Below are 26,410 nucleotides of genomic sequence, written 5' to 3'. Positions count from 1 at the left end.
GTTAGGCAAAATAAGCCAGATTCAGAAAAGACAAATATGGGGCTGGGGAGATTGTTCAGTGCCTAGCAAAGCCTGCTGACCCAGGTTCAATTCCCCAGTACCCACGTAAATCCAGATGCACAAAGTGGCCCATGCGTTTGGAGTTTGTTTGCAGCGGCTAGAGACCCATATTCATATTCCCTCCCTTTCTTTCTCCCTCTTACAGGTAAATAAATAAATAATATTCCTTAAAGATTGTAAAAGAAATAACAAGTATCACAAGCTTTCTTTCATATGGAAAACAGATGTGAAACAAAAAATAAGACATGAAAGTGGAAGAGGGTCCATTAGAGACGAGGAAAAGGACAGAGGGACTGGGGGTGGAATAATAGAGGGTGAGAGAGAAGGAAATATGATCAAACCACATGATATCCAGGTTTGAAAAACTATCACAAAATCCATTAGTTTATACCATGAATAAAGAATAACCTAAAAACCTACTAGAGTGGAGAATGGTGGAGTCTGCCTATAAATCCTTGGCAGCATAGTGTGCTTGAGGCCAGCTTGGGCTACATGAGACCCTGGCTCAAAAAAATTAGATCAGATGCCTTAGAGGGAACATCACATAAGCAGAATGAATGTCTAAAACAGGCTGTGAGAACATGCATCCACCATAAGACCCACCAACTATTTTCCTGAGCATCTATCCCAGAGAGACAGAGGATTATTTTTGCACCAACAGCTAGCTATACATAAACGTTCAGAGCAAGGTAAGTGGAAAGCTCTCTACAGGGTAACAACCCAAATGTCCCTGACTCTCAGCAGATGAATGGATACACAACTGCAGCAACCAATTACCTTCAGAATACCATGAACCAATTAAAAAGGAACAAACTCAAAGGCACATGAAGGCTTGGAGAGATGTCAAGGGGATTGTGACGAGTCTGAAAAGATAATCGCAAAGGTTATAGACCAGACGGCTTGATTTATAGAACATTCTAGAAATAAAATTATAGCGATGAGAAGAGATTCATGGTTTCTGGTTGTTGGGATCGTCAGATGTATGGAGGGAGGGCACTCGCATGATGGAACAGTTACGCATTTTAATTATGGTGGTGATTATGCAAATGTACAGACGCAATAAAAACCATAGAGCCGGGTGTGATGACACAGGCCTGTCATCTCAGCTACACAGAAAAGACGAGGCAGGACCAAGCCTGCCTGGGCTACAGATGGAGTTTGAAGCTAGCCTGGGAAACAGTTAAGACACAGTCTCAAAAAGTATAAAAGGACTGGATATAGCTCAGTGGTTAGAGCACATACCTAGAATCCCCCAGTGAGGGGCTGGGGGCGTGGCCCAGTGGTAGAGCTCCTGCCTAGAATCCCCCAGTGAGGGGCTGGGGGCGTGGCTCAGTGGTAGAGCTCCTGCCTAGAATCCCCCAGTGAGGGGCTGGGGGTGTGGCTCAGAGGTAGAGCTCTTGCCTAGAATCCCCCAGTAAGGGGCTGGGGATGTGGCTCAGTGGTAGAGCCCTAGAATCCCCCAATGATGGACTGGAGACATGTCTCAGTGGTATACTGCTTACTTAGTATGCAGGGGCCCCTAAATTTAATCCCCTGGACCAAAGGCATGAATGAATAAATAAGCAAATTGTGCAGAAGTACACACACAGTTCGTGATTGCAAAATTGTTGAAATCAGAAAAGGCTCTTCAGATCATACCCAAGTTAATTTCCTCATTATGGTGTACACTAGAATACTGTGAGATGATCCCATTGTGGGAAATATAAAAAATACCTAACCTAAGTGAGGTCAGGGGAACAGAATGAGTAAAGGAAAGGTGGAAGGAGGGCTAATCACGACCTACATAAGACCATCATAATAGGAGGAAAAGATCATGACATCAAAATAAAAGAGAGACTGATTGAGAGGGGGAGGGGATATGATAGGGAGTGGAGTTTCAAAGGGGAAAGTGGGGGGAGAGGGAGGGAATTACCACGGGATATTGTTTACAATCATGGAAGTTGTCAATAAAAAGTAAATTAATTTAAAAAATTAAAAAACACCTAAGACTTTTTTAAATCATTTTGCAACTTTCTATGCATTTATACTTACTCAAACTAAAATAGCGTTTGTCACTGTTATTTTTTTAAAACCAGTTATATACTTAGCTATATCTATTCTGTCAACACATACACTGTTCTTGTCCTTCTGCCCCCATCACAAAGCCTAAAAGTGCAGGGATAGCAATGTAAATGTGTAACCTCACCGTGATTACACACCCACAGAGCAAATGCTGTCACACTGCAATGACCTGTTTGGGGGCAAAACAAGAACTATTTCTGATTGGGAAGACTGCTCAGAGGAAGGGGAAGGCAGGTGATGATGGTAGTACCAGTGCCTGGCCAGGCATGTGGCTGTGTGATAACGAGATGTCTCCTGGCTCTGTCACTCAGAGCCTGCGCTACACAGAGAGAATGTTATCTCCTTAAAACACAGGACTCCTTCTATCTCTGCAAGTACAAACCCAGAAGAAAAGCAAATAACAGAGAGCAGATTCTTCTCTATAATTCTTTTTGGAAGACCAGAGGGTAGAACCTTCTTCTCCAAAGAAAGAGTAAAGTTCTATATCTTGAGCCACTTTGCATTCAACCTTTGAACACAACTGAGCAAGAGAAGATGCTGATCAGACATGCTTGTTATAAAGAGAAGTGTCAGTGACAAGTCATATTGCTGCCCCGCTCATGACAGAAACCCACGATGCTGATGGGAATCAAGAGGTGCTTTGGGCTGAATGTAAAACATACCGCATCAGTTCATGCATTTGAATACCTGGTCCCCAGCTATTAGTGTTGTTTGGGAAGGTTGGGCAACCTTTAAAAGGTACAGCCTTGCTGGAAAAAAATGGGTCATTAGAGGTGGGTCTTGAGGTTTTATAGCTAAACCCCGCATCCTTTTCATCCCTTATCTCCTGACTCTGGCTGCAATGTGATCAGCCTGCGTAGCATGTCTTCCCTGTCATAATGGACCGCATCCCTTCAGAACTGTGAGCCAAAGTCAACTTTGTCCTTCCTCAAAGTTCCTTCTGATGAGATATTTGTTCACAACGAGAGAGGAACTGAAGAGGGTGCTGTGCCAGTGTTCTGTTGCAATAACACACACCAGAGAGAATCAAGTTGTAAATAGAGAAGGTTGATTTTAGCTCACAGTTTTGAAGGCTTTGGTCTGTGCTCAAGTGGGCTGCATGGCTTTGGACTTTGAAGAGATAATACTTCATGCGGCAGGGATGCACTCCCCTCGCAGGCAGAAGGCAAAGGAGAAAGGAAGAGAAAGGGACCAGATTACAATTATTCCCTTCAAAGACATGGCCTCAGAGACCCCAAACCTCCCGTGAGACCCATGTGTCCACTGCCTCCTTAGAGCACCAAGTCAGTAAGGCCATATGCCTCTAAAACGTGAACATAAAGTACATTCCAGATCCAATTCATAGCTGGTGTTATCTACTAAATAAGAGAGCTTTTGTGTTACACAGTTTTCTGTTGCTATGGCAAAATAAATACATGAGATGGAAAGATTCCCCCCACCCACACAACTTAAGACATTTTGGTTAACAAACAGCTGTGGGCTTGTGTTGAGGTAGAACATCAGTGTGTGGAGTGAGGTAAAGTATCGAGATGGCGGAAGTGTGTGGAGATTGTGGTCAGACAGAGTACAGTGACGGTGGAAGCATAGAGAGATTCTGGCAGGGCAGAGTATGGTGATGGTGGAGGGTGTGGAAACTGTGGTGAGGAAGAGTGTCATGATGGTGGAAGTATATACCAGAGGAAGCTGCTCACTTTGTAGCAGCCAGTATCAGACAAAGCCAGAAGAGGCTGGGGATGAGCTTTACCAATCAGACCCTCACATTCTATAGTTTCCACTACTTCCATTCAATTACAAATCCGTCCACAGATTAACACCTTAATGAGGTCAGAGCACCCAAGATCGAATCAACCTCCCCCTTCTCTGATCACTGCACTGGGGATGAAGTCTTGATTTTAGTGATCTCACTTTTGTTTGCTTTTATTAATTCAAGAATTCTCACTTAAACACTTGACAGCTCCTCTTTGGCATACACAAATTATCACCATCATTGCTGTTGTCTTTGAGGCCCATTATTAGGTAAGATGGGGTTCACTTAAATCAAGCAACATGGTGCTGAGATAGTATATCTGACAGTCCAGACTCTAGCTGGGTGCCTAGCAGGTACGTGACATAACCAGCATGAACCTATTGCTCAAAGGGATGATGAGTCTGATCCCAACTGGTATGGAGCAGGATGGTATAGGATTCTTGAAAAGTCCTTGTAACTATACATTACTTAAAACATGAATTATTTATTTCTGGAAATTTCCATGCAATGTTTTCAAATGATGGTGGTTTACTGAAGGGCTGGGAATATGGCTCAGCAGGAGACAGCTGGCCTCAAATTCCCCACTGAGGGGCTTGGGGGAATGTATGGCTTAATGGTAGAACACGTCACCTATCACACATAAGGTCCTGAGTTACATTCTCAGCACCACAAAGACAAAAATAAAAAGTTGTGATAAATAACTACATGAAATTTATCATTTTAACCATTTGTTGTTGTTGTTGTTGTTGTTGTTTTGAGGTAGGGTCTCACTCTAGCCTAGGCTGACCTGGAATTCAGGGTGGCCTCGAACTCACGGTGATACTCCAACTTCTGCCCCCAGAGTGCTGGAATTAAAGGCGTGCACCACCACGCCTAAGCATCAGAGTCATTGGATAAAATGCACATTACTGTGTAAGTATCATCATCTTGAGAACATCATTCCCTTTTTCAATATGAACTCTAGCACTGATTACACAATACATCTCCAATTGTCCCCTCCCCCCAGAGATGCAAATTGCATTTAAGAGTTCACTGTGAGCCCACAAAGCCCACTAGACATCCTGGACATCTGGAAAAAGCCTCCAACATGGATGATGAGAAAGTAAACAACACACACAGAGGAAAAAAATGTTTTGTGGAAACAAACTATGCAGGAAGAAAAACTGAAAAGCAAACAGAAAATATTATTAATATCCTCCAGGGTAAAAGAAAACATATTGCTTCAATTACATGAAGACAATATGTTATAGAAAGGAACTTTTGGAGAATAAAGATGATCACTTGGAAATAAAACCAAGATAACACACAATTTACAAAAATGGAATAGAAGGGAAGAAAGATAAGATGGAAGAAAATGCACCCAAAAATGATTTGATAAATAAAAATAAGATTGCAGAGAAAAACAGGATAAAATGGAAGGCCAATTTAGAAGGTCAAAGGCTGGAATCATGGGAGATCTATAAATAGACAACAGAAGAAAAAATAATGGGAGACACGTAACATGACAATGGAGGAAAAGATAATGGTAGTTATTGCACAAGACAGAAACAGGAAAGCCAGAGGCAGATATACTGAGGGGTCACATCTTGAAAAAGACCCATTAGTTTGTCTCTGTCTCTGTTTCTCTCATTCTTTAATGCGGTTTGAACACATGATTTTGTACATGATGCTAGGCACTCTACCACTGAGCCACACAACCCCAGCCCCTCACTGGGGCTTCTAGGCAGGAGCTCTACCACTGAGCCACACCCCAGCTCCTCACTGGGGGATTCTAGGCAGGAGCTCTACCACTGAGCCAAGTCCCCAGCCCCTCACTGGGGCTTCTAGGCAGGAGCTCTACCACTGAGCCACACCCCCAGCTCCTCACTGGGGGATTCTAGGCAGGAGCTCTACCACTGAGCCACACCCCAGCCCCTCACTGGGGGATTCTAGGCAGGGGCTCTACTGCTGAGCCAAGCCTCCAGCCCCTCACTGGGGGACTCTAGGTGGGAGCTCTACCACTGAGCCACGCCCCCAGCCCCTCACTAGGGATTCTAGGCAGGAGCTCTACCACTGAGCCAAGTCCCCAGCCCCTCACTGGGAGATTCTAGGCAGGAGCTCTACCACTGAGCCACACCCCCAGCCCCTCACTGGGGGATTCTAGGCAGGAGCTCTACCACTGAGCCACAACCCCAGCCCCTCACTGGGGGATTCTACGCAGGAGCTCTACCACTGAGCCACAACCCCAGCCCCTCACTGGGGGATTCTAGGCAGGAGCTCTACCACTGAGCCACACCCCAGCCCCTCACTGGGGGATTCTAGGCAGGATCTCTACCACTGAGCCACAACCCCAGCCCCTCACTGGGGGATTCTAGGCAGGAGCTCTACCACTGAGCCACACCCCAGCCCCTCACTGGGGGATTCTAGGCAGGAGCTCTACCACTGAGCCACACCCCCAGCCCCTCACTGGGGATTCTAGGAAGGAGCTCTACCACTGAGCCACACCCCCAGCCCCTCACTGGGGGATTCTAGGCAGGAGCTCTACCACTGAGCCACAACCCCAGCCCCTCACTGGGGGATTCTAGGCAGGAGCTCTACCACTGAGCCACACCCCAGCCCCTCACTGGGGGATTCTAGGCAGGAGCTCTACCACTGAGCCACAACCCCAGCCCCTCACTGGGGGATTCTAGGCAGGAGCTCTACCACTGAGCCACAACCCCAGCCCCTCACTGGGGGATTCTAGGCAGGAGCTCTACCACTGAGCTACACCCCAGCCCCTCACTGGGGGATTCTAGGCAGGAGCTCTACCACTGAGCCACACCCCAGCCCCTCACTGGGGGATTCTAGGCAGGAGCTCAACCACTGAGCCACGCCCCCAGCCCCTCACTGGGGGATTCTAGGCAGGAGCTCTACCACTGAGCAACACCCCCAGCCCCTCACTGGGGATTCTAGGCAGGAGCTCTACCACTGAGCCACACCCCAGCCCCTCACTGGGGGATTCTAGGCAGGAGCTCTACCCCTGAGCCACACCCCCAGCCCCTCACTGGGGCTTCTAGGCAGGAGCTCTACCACTGAGCCAAGTCCCCAGCCCCTCACTGGGGGATTCTAGTCAGAAGCTCTACCACTGAGCCAAGTCCCCAGCCCCTCACTGGGGCTTCTAGGCAGGAGCTCTACCACTGAGCCACACCCCCAGCTCCTCACTGGGGGATTCTAGGCAGGAGCTCTACCACTGAGCCACACCCCAGCCCCTCACTGGGGGATTCTAGGCAGGGGCTCTACTGCTGAGCCAAGCCTCCAGCCCCTCACTGGGGGACTCTAGGTGGGAGCTCTACCACTGAGCCACGCCCCCAGCCCCTCACTAGGGATTCTAGGCAGGAGCTCTACCACTGAGCCAAGTCCCCAGCCCCTCACTGGGAGATTCTAGGCAGGAGCTCTACCACTGAGCCACACCCCCAGCCCCTCACTGGGGGATTCTAGGAAGGAGCTCTACCACTGAGCCACAACCCCAGCCCCTCACTGGGGGATTCTAGGCAGGAGCTCTACCACTGAGCTACACCCCAGCCCCTCACTGGGGGATTCTAGGCAGGAGCTCTACCACTGAGCCACACCCCAGCCCCTCACTGGGGGATTCTAGGCAGGAGCTCAACCACTGAGCCAGGCCCCCAGCCCCTCACTGGGGGATTCTAGGCAGGAGCTCTACCACTGAGCAACACCCCCAGCCCCTCACTGGGGATTCTAGGCAGGAGCTCTACCACTGAGCCACACCCCAGCCCCTCACTGGGGGATTCTAGGCAGGAGCTCTACCCCTGAGCCACACCCCCAGCCCCTCACTGGGGATTCTAGGCAGGAGCTCTACCACTGAGCCACGCCCCCAGCCCCTCACTGGGGGATTCTAGCTCTACCACTGAGCCACGCCCCACAGCTCTTCACTGGGGGATTCTAGACAAGTGTACTACTATTGAACTACCCCTCTAGCACTTTTAAAAACTTTGAAACTGAAGTGCTCAGGATGGTCTTCAGCTTGCCTCCTGCCTTAGCCTCCCAAGCAGCCGGGTTGACCAGTGTACAAGACCAGGCCAGGCCAGGCTAATAAATATTTAAAATAGAACCAGAATGATATCAAACCATCAAAAATGATACTAGCTAGGAAGTCTCCAACACTCTCGTGTGTTTGAAAGCCTAAATGGGGTCAGAGCGGAGAAGCAAACACTGGGTTTACTGAGGCATCAAAAGAGACTAATTTTTCCTGAGTGATTCCGTTTGATGTACTGAGTAGCGAGGATCACATCCTATTTACACTTAACATAGATGCTACAGAAAAATGGTCCCGATTTCCCCAGAAATGAAACAGGGTCAATATGGAAGGTGAATGAAAAGAGATGAGCAAATATAGCAATGACACAAGAGAAAAATTGTAGTCCCCCCCTACTTCACCCGTGTATCCTGATCCAGGGTTACCTGCCTGTACTTACCTATTCTCAGAGCCCAGCTGGACAAGACACAGCATAACCCGAGAATGGACCACTCTCCTACATCATTATAATGATGTCTGCCAGCACTTTTTGTAACAAAACACTCAATGATTGTACTTCACATTTCAGGAAGGTAAAAAAAAAAGAAACAGGAGCATAACGTTTATATAATAGGATCTTAACTATGTAAAATGTCCATTTTAAAAGAGGATGAGAGCCTTTGGCTAGTATTTTCTGTGTTTGTTTATTTTTCAATTATATTTGCTTTTTGATGCATTCAAATTTTCCTGCAAAGAGTAGTCATTACTTTTAAGATCAGAAAAAAAAAATTATTAGGCTGGAAAACTAAAGCATGTTTTAATCAAACTTGAACAGAAGGTAAGCAAGATTAACAATATGAATGTTAAAAGAACTAAATGTGGGGCAAAAAAAAAAAAAGATGTGCTTTTAAGATGAGGAGAGTATTACATAATGGTGACAACCAGTGTTAATAAAGAAGGCATGTAGATATAAATCTTTAGCTGCCGGAAAAGCTGACAACAGCATGCAGAAATCAAACCACTGGTAAGAACTCAGGAATAAACAGTCCTGTGGGAGGAGATTTTAAAACGTCATTATCACAAAGACTTAAGAAAATAAACGTGTAGATTATCAAAATACACAAAACTGTTGTCTGGCAGGAATTCAACTCCATGATTACAATGTGTGTGAGGTGTTTTCATGTAGATACAGAACATTAACAAAACCCAATAATATGAGATACGAAGAATATCACGATGAAACAAAAGTGGGGCGGGGGGAGGACATTCCATTTCTCTTCTGAAGAGAGGAAAAACAGTTGCAGTCTGGAGAAAATAGACACACTAGACCCAGGGAATGACAAGAAGGAAGTGGTGTTAATGTAGTCAACTCTGATCCCTTGGCCACTTGGGGACAAGAAAAGAGGGTATATAGAAATTAGCTTTATGATCTGGCTAAACCAAGTGTGTCGTCCTCTCCTTGGTTTCCTCACCATTAATCATATCATCTAAACGTTAGATACGGCCCTCTGGAGTGGTCAGAACCAGGTTCAAGGTTTGGTTGTATCACCCAGGGGTTCTCAAAGTATAGTCTCCATAGTAGAAACATCAGCACTGCCTTGGAGATAGTGAGAAATGCAAATATGCCACCCAAATCCCAAGCCTTTCAAAGCAGGACTTCCTTAGGGATGGGGCTCCAGAAGGTCCCAGATGCTAAACCACCTGATACTAAACGTACATAGAACAGTAGTACTTGTCCCCTTGTGGCTACCTGTGTCTCTACCTGTAACTTCCTGCAAGAAACCTTTGCCGGCACTAGCTGGGTGCTGCTCCAACTCCCTCATGGCTGGACCATGTCTAGTCTCAGTGTGCCGCTACACCATCTCACGATTTCCCTCTGTGGGGTTCAGCTCCTGTTTCCTACAACAGCCATCTTTTGGAGATATCTTCCTTGTCATTCTTACCTCCTGTGTTCCTATGATTGCTCTGTTCCTCTCTCAAACGAATTGCTTGCACTCAGATCTTTGTCTGACTGCTCAAGTGAAGACACTGACAGTCCATCAAATGCATGGCTGTGGTTCTCTCCCATGGAGCTTGGGTTCCAGCTGAGAGTCTTCCGGTCTTCAAATCCTCTTCCTTTAGACGGACTTTATTGAGATTTCCTTATAGGGGTGTGAGGAGTTTGCTAGGTTCTGCCTTTTCCAGTGTTGTCATTTCCAGACGCTTTGCTACTCACCTCTTTGTGCCTGTCCTCAAGCCTCCCAGGATTCACAACTCCTTCCCTTACCAGGTGAAGACTCACCGAGGGTTGACTCATCTGCGTCCAAACCCCACCCAGCACGGTGCCCAGCTGTACAACATACAGTGACCTATCACATGCTAGTAACTGGTGCAGTAGACAGCAAGGGACTGGGGTAACACAGAAAGAACACTAGGAGTAAAGGTTTCTTATAGGAGGAAATAGGTTGGGAGCTGGGTGGATGGCTTAGCAGTTAAGGCATTTGCCTGCAAAGCCAAAGGACCCAGGTTCGATTCCCCAGGACCCACGTTAGCCAGATGTACGAGGAGGCACATGCATCTGGAGTTCATTTGCAGTGGCTGGAGGGCCTGGCATGCCCATTCATTCTCTTTCTCTGTCAAGTAAATAAATAAACTTACAAAAAATAGGTTTGGAGACAAGGAAACAAATGGTATTTTAGCCAGAAAATGAGGAAGGGAGAAGCAGAGTGTCCACAGACAGGCCTGGAAATACCATTGAAGCCTGAAGCATGCAGCAAGCATAGGAGGGGAATCATATGAGACAGACTTTTCTGGAAGATTCACAGCGTCCTGAGAACTGAAAGAACCCACTCCACAAAAATACATATATATATATATATCAAGGTCAGGTCTAGAAGATTCTATCACCAATTAAATGGTCCAAGAGAAAAGGTGGTAAACAGGGATAGGAAAATCCAATGACCAGTCCTCACAGGCTGGAGGCCCCACAGAGAGGCCAGATGGCTGGAGCCAGGAGCACCGATGCCCAGGCCCTTAGTGATCAGCGGCAGTTCAGAAAGGACGGGGAACCTCATCTTCGGATCTGACGTAGCTCTATGCCCCCTGAAGCCCCCTGGGGCAGTGACCAGCATTCCAGAGTGGCCGCCTCCTCACTCTTCTCCAGAGCTGAGAGTCTCTTCCATGACAACCCTGCCCACCCCACCGAAAGCAAAGGGCTTAGTCTCCTCCTAGTCCCGTAGCTGCTTCAAAGATAAGCACCCCTGACCTTTGAGCAGGTTTTCTTTTTCCTTTTCCTGCAAGAGCACAAATGCACTTTTATTTGTTCACTTTTCTTAAATCCTTGAAGGGGGCAGCATCACATGGGATTGTGAGTCCAGTGGCGTTGGAAGGAAGGCTGCTTTGGAATTTGGCTCGAAACATACCACTGTTTCCATGCAGGGCACTTTTTCTTTCTGTCCTTTGGCTTTTGTGGCCATGGTGAGCTGATGGGGGTTTCACTTTGTAATGAGCCCTGGTGAATTTTGTACAAGGGCACAGTTCATAAGGTCTACCTTTACCACACCAGGGTAAAACACTTATGTCTGATGGTAGATGTACTATAACCTCTTAAGGGTTTTGTTATGGCCACCGATTATTTGCTTGTTTTGTATTTTAAATTGACCTAGGAGTACTAGACTCCAAAATACCCACACGCACTGTACATTTAAAAATATTATTTTTGTTTATTTTTATTTATTTATTTGAGAGCAATAGACACAGAGAGAAAGAGGGAGGGAGGGAGGGAGAGAGAGAGAGAGAGAGAGAGAGAGAGAGAGAGAGAGAGAGTGAGAGAGAGAGAGAATGGGTGTGCCAGGGCTTCCAGCCATTGCAAATGAACTCCAGATGCGTGCGCCCCTTTTGCATCTGACTAACATAGATATCCTGGGGAACTGAGCCTCAAACCGGGTCCTTAGGCTTCACAGGCAAGCAATTAACCGCTAAGCTATCTCTCCAGCCCACACTGTTCACTTTTGACCTAACATCATTTTGTGCCCAGCAGTCCAGGGAAGGATGCTCATATAAGATGTGTTCCCAACCCAGGATAGGGTTTTTCACTTTTGTCTTAGAAAGGACAGTGGAGACAGTGCTAAGAGGTGATGGGAGCAAGAATTCAGCTCTTATCATCATCTCCTTTAGGTAACATGAAAAGGGAAAGTAGTCTAGATTATACTAATAACTTGCTCTTGGATGTCTTTTTTTTATTTTCACATTTTTGCGCCTGCGTGTATGAATGTTTGTGTATAGGCAACACCTGCATATGCAGGTGTGCATTCCTGTGCCTATGAAGGCTAGGTGTTGATGTCAGGTGTATCCCTCAGTTACTTTTCCCCTCATTTTTTAAGACATGGTCTTTCATTGACCTACTGCTCACTGATTCCTCTAGCCTAGCAGGTCAGCAGAGCCTGGGGATCCTTGTGTCTCTGCCTCCCAAGCGCTGGCATTACAAGCACTCGCCATCACACTTAGCCTTTATGAATGTGCTAGGGATCCAAACTCAGACCTTCATGCTTGCGCAGTAAGCACTATACTAACTGGGCCATCTCCCTAGCCCCCTGTTTATGTGTTTTTAGATGAGGGTCACACTATGTAGCCCAGGCTGTCTTGGAACTCATGACCCTCTTCCTTCACCTAGCTTAAGTGCTGAGATTACACACATGTAACCACTATCATTATTTTTGTGAGGCAAGCTCAACAGACTGGCCTTTTTTTAATGCAAGATAGTGAGAGTGAGTGAGAGAAGAGAGAGAGAGAGAGAGAGAATTGGCATGCCAGGGCCTCCAGCCACTGAAATCAAACTCCAAATGAGTGCACCACCTTGTGAACCTGTGTGACCTTGTGGGCTTGTGAGTCTGCCTTACGTGGAATGTGGAGAGTCAAACATGGGTCCTTGGGCTTCACAGGCAAACATTTTAATTGCTAAGCCATCTCTCTAGCCCCAACCACTATAATTTTTTTAAGCTCCCTAGAAGGCTCAAAGAATAATGACCCAGTATTTGTACAGAACTTCTCCCTTTCTTAAGACATGTTCCAGAGAGGAGGCATGGATACCCGGGCTCCTCTGGGCATATGAAGGGCATTTCTGCCCTGCTCTCAGCAAGCCCTTGCAGGCAGGTTGCCTGCCCTCATACCTTCATCACTATTGTCATCCACCAAGATGATTTCCTTCAGCAGGTGTGTAGGCGTATGATTGACAGCGCTGTGGACTGACCGCAGGATCACAGACAGGGCCTCATTCACGAAGATAAAGATGATGGAAATCTGGGGCAGCTCCTTAGAGTACTTGAGTTCCTTACACCTGGGAAGGAGAGAATGGAAAAGCAGAGTCAAAGGAAGTCAAAAGGGGGCATGCTGCCACGGAACATGGAGGACTCAGCCGCCTCCTCACCATGTCCTCCCAAGGTGAGAATCGTCACCTCGGCTAATAACTGGGAACCAAGCCTAAGGAAGAGAACACTAACGGATTTAGCCTTCTTCCCCCAAATTTACCACCTCAAAGGCAAGAGAAAGCATAAGTGTGGGCACATAGCTACCGGTATCACTTCCTGGTTACCCAGTGTCATGGCTCGAATCTGAAATGTCCCGCCAGAGTTTTGTCTCCGCCTGGTGGTGATATTTTGGGAGGTCTGGAAGCTGTGGGAGGTAGAAGTTAGTGGAGGACATAGGTCACTGGGGTTGGGTTCTTGGTACTTTGTCCCTAGTTCCCTTCTCTCTCTGTCTCTGTCTTTCTGCCTGTTTCTCCCTCCTGTCTACCACAAGGTGAGTACTGCGTCTGCCACATGCTCCTATCCTTACAGTGTTCTGCCCAATGGATGGAGCTAAGTGACTTTGAGCCAAAGTCTCTAAAGCCATGAGCCCAAATCATCTTTCCTCCTTTAAGTTGTTAATGGCTGATATCCAGTCACAGGGATGGAAAAAAAAAAGTAACAGAAGCACCCCATTTTGCCCTGGACCTTGCTTCAGTGCCCATCTCCCCAACTTCTCACTCCCAGCATCAACAGCTCCTCATCTGGAACCTTCTTTGTTGTCACCTAAGCTGTTACCTCAACCCCCAAAGTTCTCAGCTAAAAGTACTGGGGAGCCTGGTATGGTGGCTTTCATCTACAGCCCCAGAACATAGGAGTCTGAAGCAAGGGGAGTGTCATAAGTTCAAGACCAGCCTGGGCTACATAAGTGTGAGACCTTGTTTCACAAACAGCAGATACTTCACACACACACACACACACACACACACACACACACACACACACAGGGATTTGGTGCAACTGGAGAAATAGCTCAGTGTGCAAAGTGCTTGCCACATGCTGTAGTTATGTGTGCAATGGCTGGGCAAACAACTGACCAGAAGCAGCTCATGGAAGGAAGGGCTTTATTTCAGGCTTACAGAATCCAGGGGGGAAACTCCACCAATGGCTGGAGAAACTGCCTCACTCTATCATCCATCAGCACAGCAGAGAGAAAAATCAATAGCCAGCATGCACGGATGAACGGCCAGAGCTCCCTCCTGCTCTTCACGGGGCTTTGCCCGCTGGAGGCTCAAGCTGTAAGCTTAAACAAAAGTACCTCCGGCTTATGGGAGCCATATATTCACATTCGCACGATCACACCACATTATGAATGAAGACCTGAGTTCAATCCCCAGCACCCATGTAAAAGCTGGCCATGGTGGTGTTGGGGAGTTGCAGCCAAGAGGATCCCTGAGATTTTTCTGGCCGGGCAGACGAGTCAAATTGGTGAGCTCCAGATTCAGTGAGAGACCCTGCCTCGAAACATAAGGTGAAGACAGACTAAGGAGTGCACCCGAATTCCACCTCTGGCCTTGACATGCGCGCATACACATGTGCATACACGTTATGTGAAGGTAACGTGTAACCTCTGAAGTCCCCACCTTCTAAAGGGCCCAAAGCCTGACGACCCAATGGGTTGAATTATAAGGGTACTTACAGAAGCATGGGCAACTAATGGGCCACTATACCACTGAAGAAAATGTCTCTCTCCCCCTAACAACCATCTACTGTCTATAAATTCTGAGGAGCTGTGTGTCCTCATGAATTCATTTCCCCTAGGAAGCCTTAGCTGTTTCTAAATTCTTGGGGAGGAATGTGACCTCATGAACCCTTTTCCTCCTACCAACATAGCAACCATTATCTGTTTATAGATCCTTAGAGAGGGTGTGGCCTTGTGAGTCTCTTCCCCAACAGTAATTAATTGTCTATAAATCCTGGGTGGTGTGACCTCCTGAGCCCCTCTCTCTAGCAACTCGCAACTATCTATAAATCCCAGGGAGGCTTGTGGCTTTGTGAGGTTCTCTCCCTTGGTAATTGATATCCTTGAGGAGAGGGATGGTCTCATGAGCTCTTCCCATCCTCCATAATGGAAGGTTGATGAGCCCAGTCTGGTACGGGTCTCCTGGAAATCATAGCTGCTAACGGTTCAAGACGTCCATGGCCATGTGGTGCCCAGAGAACGGTGTTCCACAGTGCACAGTAACAAGTGACATCACATGTTCTTCAGAGGACACCTTCCCTTCCCAGCCTTGCTTCCCCCTCCTCTCACAAATAAACTATCTGCACAGTAAGTTCATCCTGGGTATTATTTTGGAGTAACTCAACCTAAGACCTCTGCTGGACCCAGTAAAGGATATCCTGGAGTTCCCCGCCCTCGTGAAGCTGCCATTCCAGAAAAGAAGCTAAACATACATGTTGGGGCTGGAGAAATGGTTTAGCTGTCAAGGCGCTTGCCTGCGAAGCCTTAAGGACCCAGGTTCGATTCCCCAGGACCCACATAAGCCAGATGCAAAAGGTGGTGCATGTGTCTGGAATTATATTACAGTGGCTGGAGGCCCTGCCGTGCCCTTTCTCTCTCTCTCTCTCTCTCTCTATCTGCCTCTTCCTCTCTTTCTCAAATAAATAAGTCAATGAAATATTTTTTAAAAGTCTTTAAACACATATGCGGATCATCAGAATAAAGGCAAAGGATCTCCACCTGTAGGAGTGTGCAGCCTTGCGTCCCCCACTCCATGGAAATCCTCCCAGGAGGCCCAGTGCAGGACTCTTTGTTTGAAGTCTCTCTCTCTCTCCCACCCTGTCATGCCTCGAGACAGAGATTGAAGGAAGAACTCGATCTTCCTTCCACAATCACACACACCCCTCAGACACGACACCCCATCCCAGAGCTTTGGCCCTTGGAAAGCTCCCAGGGATATAAGGACGGTTTTGATTTCCAGAGAATCAGCCCAGCATTTTGCTCAGTGATAACAGCATTCTTCCTCCACCCTGGCAACACCTGGGGATTTTACTAGAAGCTCAGACTCATCCACTTTGGAAATGCCAACAGGAAGCAAAGTAGAACAGAGTACCTAGTTCTACACTTTTTTTTTTCTTTTTGAGGCAGAGACAGGGTCTCATGTAGCCCAGGCTGGCCTTGAACTAACTATGTAGCTGAGGATGACCTTGACTTTCTGACGCTCCTGCCTCCATCGGCTGAGGGCTGGGACGTCAGGAGTGCATCAGCATGCCTGCAATGCTGGTGATCACCCCCTGGTTTCATGCATGCCACAGGAGCACACTACCAATGCAGTCACATTGCCCAGCCCTGAAGTCTGCACATTAGAATGCATTTTTCCCTGCGTGAGACCTGTACAGTATACAGAAGGATGTGTGAGGGACCCAAACAAAGGAAGCAAGATGGAGGGATGCGGCGCAGGAGAGGAGACGAGAAACACGAGCTGTTTCTTATGCTGAACAGCTTGGGCTGTGCCAGGCCATATTAATCATGTAGGCAATTTTCAGAAGAAAATAAAGTTTTGTTACAATCTGCATCCTGGTCTCCCGAGGAGGCCATCCAGGGATTCATTGATCTTGCAGCCTCATTTTTTTTTTTTTTTTTTTACCGTGTCTCTATAAATCCACTTTTGAGGGATGCAGGGGGAGATGAGACTGGCAGCTGAAGGAGGGGATCCTGAGCTGCTGGCAGGAAGCATCTCATTGGCTGGCTGGTGATCCAAGGGAGGAGGCTGGCCAGGAGGTCCCACAGGGCCTGCTCCCACATCTTAAGCAGGGAAGTCTGGCAGCTGCTCTCACTTAAGCACACCCCTCACCACCCCAAACACGTGAGTACATGCAGCTCAGCTAACGCCTGCTGACTCTGGAAACAAGTTTCTGGGACTGTTTGGTCTATTATTATTATTGTTGTTTATTTATTTATTTTTTAATTTTTTTGTTTATTTATTTATTTGAGAGCGACAGAGAGAGAGAGAGAGAGAGAATGGGCACACCAGGGCTTCCAGCCACTGCAAACGAACTCCAGACGCGTGCGCCCCCTTGTGCATCTGGCTAACATGGGTTCTGGGGAATCGAGTCTCGAACCGGGGTCCTTAGGCTTCACAGGCATGCGCTTAACCGCTAAGCCATCTCTCCAGCCCAATTATTGTTTATTTTTATTTATTTATTTGAGATCAATAGACAGAGAGACACAGAGAGAGAGAGAGAGAGAGAGAGAATGGTCATGCCAGGGCCTCCAGCCACTGCAAACGAACTCCAGATGCATGCGCCACCTTGTGCATCTGGCTAATGTGGGTCCTGGGGGATCAAGCCTCGAACCAAAGTTCTTAGGCTTCACAGGCAAGCGCTTAATCACTAAGCCATCTCTGCAATCCTAGTCTATTATTTTAACAGCTTCTGGTCGTTGCGGTCAAGAATAACAAATGCTTCAGTGGAGAGAGGGCCTGCGAGGTCAACTTGGTGCACAAAGCGCTTGCCATGCAAATGTGAGTACCTGAGTTGAGCTCCCCAACACCCACCCAAAAATGCTGGGCACGCTGGTAGCAGATGCCTAGAATCGTGGTGCTAGGGAGGCGTAGGTAGAAGGGCCCCTGAGGCTTGCTGGCTGGCTAATCTAACCCACCTAGCCAATGAGAGATCCTGACTCAAATAATAATAATAATAATAATAATAATAATAATAATAATAATAATAATAATGTGGCTGGAGAGATTGCTCAGTGGTTAAGGTGCTTGCCTGCAAAGCCTAAGGACTTGGATTTGATTCCCCAGTTCCCGTGCAAAGCCAGATGCAAAAGATGACACATGTGTGTGGAGTTACTTTGCAATGGCTAGAGGTTCTGGTGTGCCCATTCTGTTTCTCTTTATGTCTCTCTCTCTGTGTGTTTCTTCTCTCTTTCTCTCTCTTGTAAAAAAGGAAATAAATAAGTAAGATGCTAAAAAAATAATAATAATAAGGTGGAGAGTAAATGAAAAAAAGCACTTGACATCGACTTCTGGCTTCCAGCAGTGTTGTGCACACCTATGCATCACATACCCATAAAATAAGTAAATAGCTATAGTGATCTCTGGACCCACACTGCTGTCTGCACCTATGGACAACAAGGTCAAGATGGAGTTATAGGCCAAGACTCCCCTAGTAAAGTTGGAAATATAAAGGCCTTCAGGGGACAGGAACCTTGGTACTGCCCTTTCATGGGTCAAAATGGCCAAAATAAATCAATGTCCTGGGAGATGTGAGAACTGAGAACTGTGAACCATGTTACTCTCGGCATATGACCCCCATCACCTCTCTGTACCTCAGCTGTACCACCTGCAAAACTGTAACAATGATGCAGGCTCTGCCTAGCTCCAGCTTTTCTACAGGATCAAGCAAGACAGAACTTTCCAGAACCCTAGGAACACGTACTGTATGATTGAATGAACAGATCTAGTCAACTTGGTTGGTACCTTCACTCTCCCTTCTGGTTTTTCCATTCATTTGGATATTCCAAATGACCATGGGTGCCGGCAGCAAGACCTGTCCTTCAGCTCAGACCTCTCCCATACCAGGACCCTCCCAGCTCTCCTGAGCTTGGGGTTTCACACATCTACTTGATGGCAGGCATTATGCACATAGAAGTCATTATTGGGAGAATGAACCGTATATTTGCCGTGTTTAAGCTCTAGGGAGGCAGAAGCTGCCTCAAACAATTCTATTGTATTACATCAGAGTTTAATTCATCCATAAAGAAGAAATGATGCCGCTTATAGGTAAAAGCATACCTGGAGATCATGTTAAGTAAAGGAAGCCAGACGCAGAGAGACAAATGTCATGTTTTCTCTAATGTGCTGGAGTTAGATTTTTTTCCCCATATTTTATTTTTTATTTACTTGAAATAGAGAGGGAGGTAAAGAGGCAGAGAGAGGGGAAGGAAGAGAAAGGGCACATCAGGACCTCCAGTCACTGCAAAGAAACTGCAGACATCAGTGCCACTTTGTGCATCTGGTTTCATGTGGGTCCTGGGAAATCAAAACTGGGTCCTTTAACTTTGTAGGCAAGTGCCTTAACCACTAAACCGTCTCTCCAGCCCTAAATTTAGATGTTAAAAATATATAATATGGGGCGATGATATAGCTCAGAGGGTAAGTGGCTGCTCTACAAGCATAAGGACAGGAGTTCAGAGCCCGAGCACTCACCTGTAATCCCAGCTCAGAGGAGGTCAAGACCGGAGGATATCCGTGACTAGCTGGTTAGCCAAGTGGGTCCAAATGGGTGAGAGACCCTGTCTCAAAAAATAAGGTGGGGCTGGAGGGATGGCTTAGCAGTTAAGGCATTTGCCAGCAAAGCCAAAGGACCCAGGTTCCATCCCCAGGACTGACGTTAGGCAGGTGCACAAGGGGGCGCACGTGTCTGGAGTTCATTGCAGATGCTGGAGGCCTTCGTGTGCCCACTCTCTCTCCTCTCTCTCTCTCTCTCTCTCTCTCTCTCTCTCTCTCTCTCTCTGTCTCTCCCCTTCCTCTTAAAAAAATAAGGTGAAGAACAACAGAGAGAGAGAGAGAGAGAGAGAGAGAGAGAGACATCTGATGACAACATCTGGCTATACATGCACAGACAGATGTCCACACACGTGTGTCCACACACATGTGCACACACATATGAACATGAATAAATGCACACACACATACAAACCACATATGTACACCAAAACATATAATACATACACGTATATTTATGACTTAAATTAGAAGGAGGGCTATTTGTCAGGAGGAAGGGGCCCAACAGAGGGGGGCATTAGACAAGAGATGGTAATGGGGTGAATACAAGCAAAGTACTGATACACATGCAAGAAAATGTTATAATAAACCTTTCATTTTGTACGATGGGTGTATGCTAAAAACTTCATAAAATAAGACTTTACGTTTAGCTTATCACTTGATCTACAAAAGATGCTCAGAATAATGTGGATGGGTAGAAAGAGGGACAAGGAAAGTTTAGGCATTTTTGTCTGTGTATGTGTTGTGTGCATGATCTTATGTGTAAAGGTTTACATGTGGGGGCAGATGCATTTGTAGACTACAGGCCAATCTCAGGTGTTGTCCTCAGGCACCATTGATAGTTTTTTGAGCCAGGGTCTCTCATGGGCCCGTGGCTCATCAATTAGGCCAGACAAGCTGGCCAGCAAGCTCCAGAGATCCTCCTATCTCAGCCTCTCCAGCTTTGAGAATTCAGGCATGCACCACCACACCCAGCAGTTTTATGTGGGGCTTAAATTCAGGTTCTCAAAGCTCATGAGGCACACACTTTACCAAATGAGCTACCTCCTCAGATCCTCGTTTTAGGTATGTTCTGTAAGAAGTCTGCTCAGACACTGGTGGACACATATGCTTTTTCCTGTCCACAGGGAAAATTAACGCAAGAAGACAGCTGAGGGACAGGAAGAGAGATGAGATGTCTCACAGGCCATGGGACTGGAGAGCAAGAGAACAAATTAACTTCCTGCCCCTGGGAGGTGAGGCTATCTAAACCTTGCTATGGCAGGATGACCCTCACACATCTGAATGTCCCAAACCTTCAGACTGGGGCTGGGAAGCCAGAGACCCCTAAGCCCCTATTCCTGCTGAACCGAGAGGTTTATAAGATGCTCAAGGCCATGGTGGCAAGATCAGCTCTCTCTGAGTGGACACATAGTAGGAAGAACATCTCTGTGTCTCTCTCTTTCTCCCTGTGTAGCCACATGATAGCAAGGACTACTCCCTCCAAATGGCCACAGTGGGGCAGGCGGACGGCAGGACATTTGGCTCAAAGCCTAGCTTCACGCCTGAGTTCTATAAAATGAAACACGCAAAATCAGATTAACTCCCTGCCTCCTCACCAACTTCCCCAGCTGCGATCCACTGAGCTAAACCCCAAGGCCTTTATTTGGTCTCAGACATACCCTTGTGATGTAGCCCAAGTTAGTCTGGGGCTCGCTTTGTAGTCTAAGCTGGTCTTGAACTCATGATCCTCCTGCCAGTAGGATCAAGCAGGATGGAACCTTCAAAAGACCCATAAACGGTAATACACTGTCTAATGAAAAGCTCCCCAGTGAATGGCACCTGGAAGGTTGTGTGGATAAATGAGTAGATATACTATCTGAGAACACTTGGGAAGTGAGGAGTGCAAAATACACCAGGTAAACTGAAAATGCCTCCAAACTCCATCCCCAAGGGCATTTGGTGCTCTCTTGGAACATGGACTCAGATCCAGGTACTAGGAATGAGATACTTTCTCTTAATAACTAGTCAGTAAGCAGTAGGCAATCCTTTGTGTGAAATTGGACTGTTGGCAGGACAGTGATCTTAGGTCTCAATCAATTTCAATCGACGGCCAAGGCCCAAAGGCAACTACAAAAACTGAAAGCCAGGGCTGGAGAGATGGCTTAGCGGTTAAGCGCTTGCCTGTGAAGCCTAAGGACCCCGGTTCGAGGCTCGGTTCCCCAGGTCCCACATTAGCCAGATGCACAAGGGGGCGCACGCATCTGGAGTTCGTTTGCAGAGGCTGGAAGCCCTGGCACTCCCATTCTCTCTCTCTCCCTCTATCTGTCTTTCTCTCTGTGTCTGTCGCTCTCAAATAAATAAATTAAAATATTGAAAGCCAGGTTTCTCTTCTCCGAGGGCTGATGAGTCAAACAGCTTATCAGTGAGGTATTCTCATGGAGAAAGGATAGTAAAGGAAAATTACCACCAAATGAATATCTGGGATAGCTGACATCTTGCTGGCCAGAGATATGGCTTAGTGGTACAGCACCTGCCCAGAATCTACCACTTAGGTAGCGTGAGTGTGGATCAGTGGTAGAGCATCTGCCTAGCATGCCCCAGCAAGGGCTTGGGGGTATGGCTCAGTGGTGGCACACTTGCCAAGAATCCCCCAGTGAGGGGCTGGGAGTACTGTTCAGTGGTAGAGCACCTGCCTAGAATCCCCCATGAAGGGCTGCTATTGTGGCTCAGTGGTAGAGTATCTAGAATCCTCAGTAATGGGCTAGCGTTGTGGCTCATTGGCAAAGCAACTGAGCAAATGACCTTCAGAATGCAAATATCACTCTTTCACTTCAAAGGCCACTTCTTTCTCCTCTGCTTACGCTATCCCTTGGACTCGCTAGCTTTCAGAATTGGGTTCGGCCTTCTTTGCTGGATATGCTTGGATGTTTGTTTTCATTGTCAAATTGACTGGATTTAGGGATGCCTAGAAGACTACTTCAGCACATCTCTGTGTAGGAATGACAAGGCATTTCCAGAGGCAGCTAGACCATAAGGGCTCTGGCCTAATGAGTCGATTCATTCCTTGATAATATGACAGTATTGTTGAGAAGTGATGAAAGGTAAGACTTGGGTCTAGTTGAAGAAGTAGGTCACTGGGGTGTGTCCTTAGGGGCAGATCTTGCCCTAGCCTCTTCCTATGTATTCATTCATTCCTTCATATTCTCTCTCATTCTTTCCTTCCTGGGGATGTCAACTGCTCTGCCCTGCCATATTCTTCCCACTATGATGGACTAATACCTCCAAAACCATGAGCCAAAATAAGAATAATGAGCTAAGGAGATCTCAGTGGTTGAGTACTTGTCTAGCCTGCCAATTCTAAGAGCCATACACAAAGAGGGCTGTGGAGACAGCTCAGTGGGTAAAGTGTTTTCTGCACAAGTCTGAGGACCTGAGTTCAGGTTCCCAGAACCCACATGTTATAGTTTGAATCTATGTCCCCCCATAGACTCCGGTGATTTCATAAAGTTTGTCTCCAGCCAACACCACATAAAAGCTATTCCTGATGGCCCATACTTGTAGTCCTAGTCCTGGAGAGGCAGTCAGGAGGGTCCCTGGGGCTTGCTGCCTACCTAGTCACTGAGCTCCAGGTTTTGTGAGAGACCTAGTCAAAAAATAAGATGGCCTCATAATGGGAGAGGGGAAAATGAGGACATTAGAATAGAAAAGACACTAGTCGGGAAGAAGAAGGGATTCAGTGGAGGGGGAATTTGGGAGGGGGAAAGGGAAGATGGTGAGAAGGGATTATGACCATGGTATATTGTTTATATTTATGGAAGTTGTCAGTAGGAATCTTTTTAAAAAAAAAACTACAAAAATAATATAGAGAGCAACTGAGAAAGATGCTCTGACCTTCATATATACATGCACACAAGTATATACCCCCCACATGCACCCACATGCATATGAACACATGTACCCAAAGAAAGAAGGAAAGGAGGGAAGAAAATAATTAAGAAAGGGAAGGGAGAGGAAGGGAATGGAGGAAGAAAGGAAGGAAGAAAGGAGACAAAAAGGAGGAAGGAAGAAAAGGTCAGAAACATTGTGCCCAAGTTGAGCACCAACTCATCTCTCTAGCCTCATCTTTACCCCTTGCCCACTCTCCATAATTATTCCCTTATCCTACAACTGGGAATGCTGCCTATCCAGTGACATGAACTTTCGTCTTCCTAAAATGCCCTTCCTCTTGCCCAGCTACCCCTCTTCTCTCCAGGCCCAGCTCCGGGCAGTGCCGCGGGCCTCAGCCCAGTGTCCGGTGCTTCTCCACTGGCGTCGTCTCTCCCTCTGCGCATGCGCTCTGTTCTCTCCCGCTGCAGAGAAGCCACTCTGCCTTCTTCCTTTTGGCTTGTCTCGAACTTCACCAGAGCAATGGTGACTGAGTGAGCATGTGGCAATCCTCCTTTCTGTATTTATTTCCTCTGCCCATCTCATGATCAAAGATATCATTTATTTGCTGCCACAGTTATCACACAGATGACAGCACCTTGGCGCTTAAAAAGGTATCATCGCGCACACGACGGCACTTCTGTCTCTTCCGATTTACTAATCAGGGCTCACATGCACCAAGCTGCTTGGGTCAAGGGTTTTACCGAGCCCGGTACCCCCACACTGCTTCTCTCCTCATTGAGCCTCTCCTCTAATCTGAGGGGAGTGGTTTCATTTTCACAACAGCAGACCTTGCAAAGAAAAAAAGCGAGTGAGTGAGAGAGAGAGAGAGAAAGAGAGAGGGGTGGGGTGGAATAACAGAGAGACCAGTGCTTCCTCTCTTGGAGTGCCAGTTATTAGGGAGAATGCAAACTTGGCTGGCTGGGTGGTTTAATTTCCCCTGTTGAGCTCTGCAGTGCCTGTAAAAAAAAAAAAAAAAAAAAAAAAAAAGGCACACATCTCATTAGCTCAGCTCCCACAAGGAGCTGTCTCCTCTAAACATCTAAGCCCCCTGCGGCTGCCCTGCCAGTCCTGGGGAGTCCTCAGGAATGGGGACTCAGTCTGTTCCACAGTGTGGTGACTGGATTCAGGTGTTCTCCATAAGCTTAGGTGTTCTGAATGCCAGGTCCCTAGCTGATGGCAATCTGGGAATTCCCCGGGGGTTCAGTGTATTGCTGGGGGTGGGCTTATGGGCATTGTAGCCAGCTTCCTCTGGCCAGTGTTTGGCACATTCTCTTATTGCTGTTGACCACCTGATGTTGGCCAGGAGGTGATGTCTACCCTCTGCTCAGGCCATCATTTCCCCCTGCCATCATGGAGCTTCCCCTCGAGTCTATAAGCCAAAATAAACTTTTTTTTCTCCACAAGCTGTTCTTGGTCAGGTGTTTTTTTTTTGTTTTTTTTTTTCTGCCAGAAATGTGAACCTGACTGCCGCACACAGTGTGGTCCTTCTTGTGGGATCCAGGGAGACTCTCAGAAATTGAATGGAGGAGATTGGGGGAATACGCATTCTAGTTCTTTCTGGGAAGAGACTCATACCTTTCTTGGCTTAACAGAGGAGGAATATGTCAAATGTCAGGAAGTATTGAACCAGAGCCCCATGGCCAGAGAGCACTTTTGTCAGTGTGTTACCCCATGCTCTGAGTCTTCCTTGCCAGGCTGGAATATTCTTTTAACTTTTATTTTTTGAGGGGGAGGGGGTGGGGAGATGGAGAGAGAGAATGGGTGCACCAGGGCCTCCAGCCTCTGCAAATGAACTCCAAAACTCCAGACACATGTGCCCCTTGTGCATCTGGCTTATGTGGGTCCTGGGGAATCAAATTGAGGTCCTTTGGCTATGTAGGAAAACACCTTAACCACTAAGCATCTCTCCAGCCCCAGGCTGGAATATTCTTCAAGGTATCTTCATTTGTTTTGCATGTGTGTATATGTGCGGAATGCATGCTCATATACATGGGAATATAGGAGTGTGCATGCATATGTAGAGGCCAGTGATCAACATTGGGTGTCTTCCTCAACTGCTCTCCAACTTATTTTTTTCATAATTTATTTATTTGCGAGAGAGAAAGAGGCAGAGAGAGAGAGAATGGGCACACCAGGGCCTTCAGCCACTGCAAACGAACACCAAATGCATGTGCCCCCTTGTGCATCTGGCTTACGTGAGTCCAGGGGAATCGAACCAGGGTCCTTAGGCTTCGCAGGCAAATGCCTTAACCGCTAAGCCATTTCCCCAGTCCCTCCAACTTATTTTTTTTTAAGACTGGGTCTCTCAATGAACCTAGAGGTCATGAACTAAGCTAGGCTAGCTAGTCATCAAGCCTGAGGGAGCCTCCTGTCTGCATCTCCCTGGTGCTGGGATTATAGGTATAGTTTTCTGTAGGTGCTGGAGATCTGAACCCAGATCTTCATGCTTATGCAACAAACACTTTAACCATTAAGCCATCTCTTCAGCACCATATTTTCCACCCCTTTGGAAGAGAAGAATATATTTATTGGTTCAACACAGGAACACGCCAGGAAGGGCAGAACAAGGGCACTTTTGTGAGTATGTCACTCCACACCATGGCCACCCAAAGCTCCATGTCTTCCTTGTCAGACTAGGTCCCACTGAAAGTTCTTCTGGAATGTTCTCCAAGGCAAGTTATTATTATTTATTTGAGAGAGATGGCAGGAGGGGGGAAGATATATATAGACAGAGAATGAGCACGCCAGGGCCTCTAGCCATTGCAAACCAACTTCAGAAGCTTGTGCCACCTGGCTTTACGTGGGTCCTGGCAAACTAAACCTGGGTTCTTTGGCTTTGCAGGCAAGCACCATAGCCACTAAGCCATCTCTCCAGCTCACTAAAGGAATTCTGATTCTTATTATTTTATTTATTTGAGAGTGACAGACAGAGAGAGAAAGAATCAGAGAGACAGAGAGAGAGAAAATGGGCATGCCAGGGCCTCCAGCCACTGCAAACGAACTCCAGATGAGTGCGCCCCCTTGAGTCATGAAGATTTGCTTTATTAAAGACCAGGAGGTTCAGCTGTCTTTGGCCACATTAAGGCCG

At 47.1% G+C, this 26,410-nt stretch overlaps 1 protein-coding gene across 1 annotated transcript in view; it reads right to left on the bottom strand.

Annotated features, from left to right (window-relative positions):
• The window catches only part of Galnt17 (polypeptide N-acetylgalactosaminyltransferase 17), a 519,549-nt gene that overhangs the window by 237,229 nt on the left and 255,910 nt on the right, over positions 1-26,410 (bottom strand). Inside the window, exon 3 of the mRNA XM_004662611.3 lies at positions 13,007-13,173. Coding sequence (XP_004662668.1) covers positions 13,007-13,173 — 167 coding nt within the window. The remainder of the gene's footprint in view (positions 1-13,006; positions 13,174-26,410) is intronic.

This window comes from Jaculus jaculus, chromosome 2 (genome assembly GCF_020740685.1).
Source record: "Jaculus jaculus isolate mJacJac1 chromosome 2, mJacJac1.mat.Y.cur, whole genome shotgun sequence".
NCBI classification, from domain to species: Eukaryota; Metazoa; Chordata; class Mammalia; order Rodentia; family Dipodidae; genus Jaculus; species Jaculus jaculus.
Note: the sequence above shows the minus strand (reverse complement) of the source record. Positions and strands in the feature narration are given on the sequence as shown.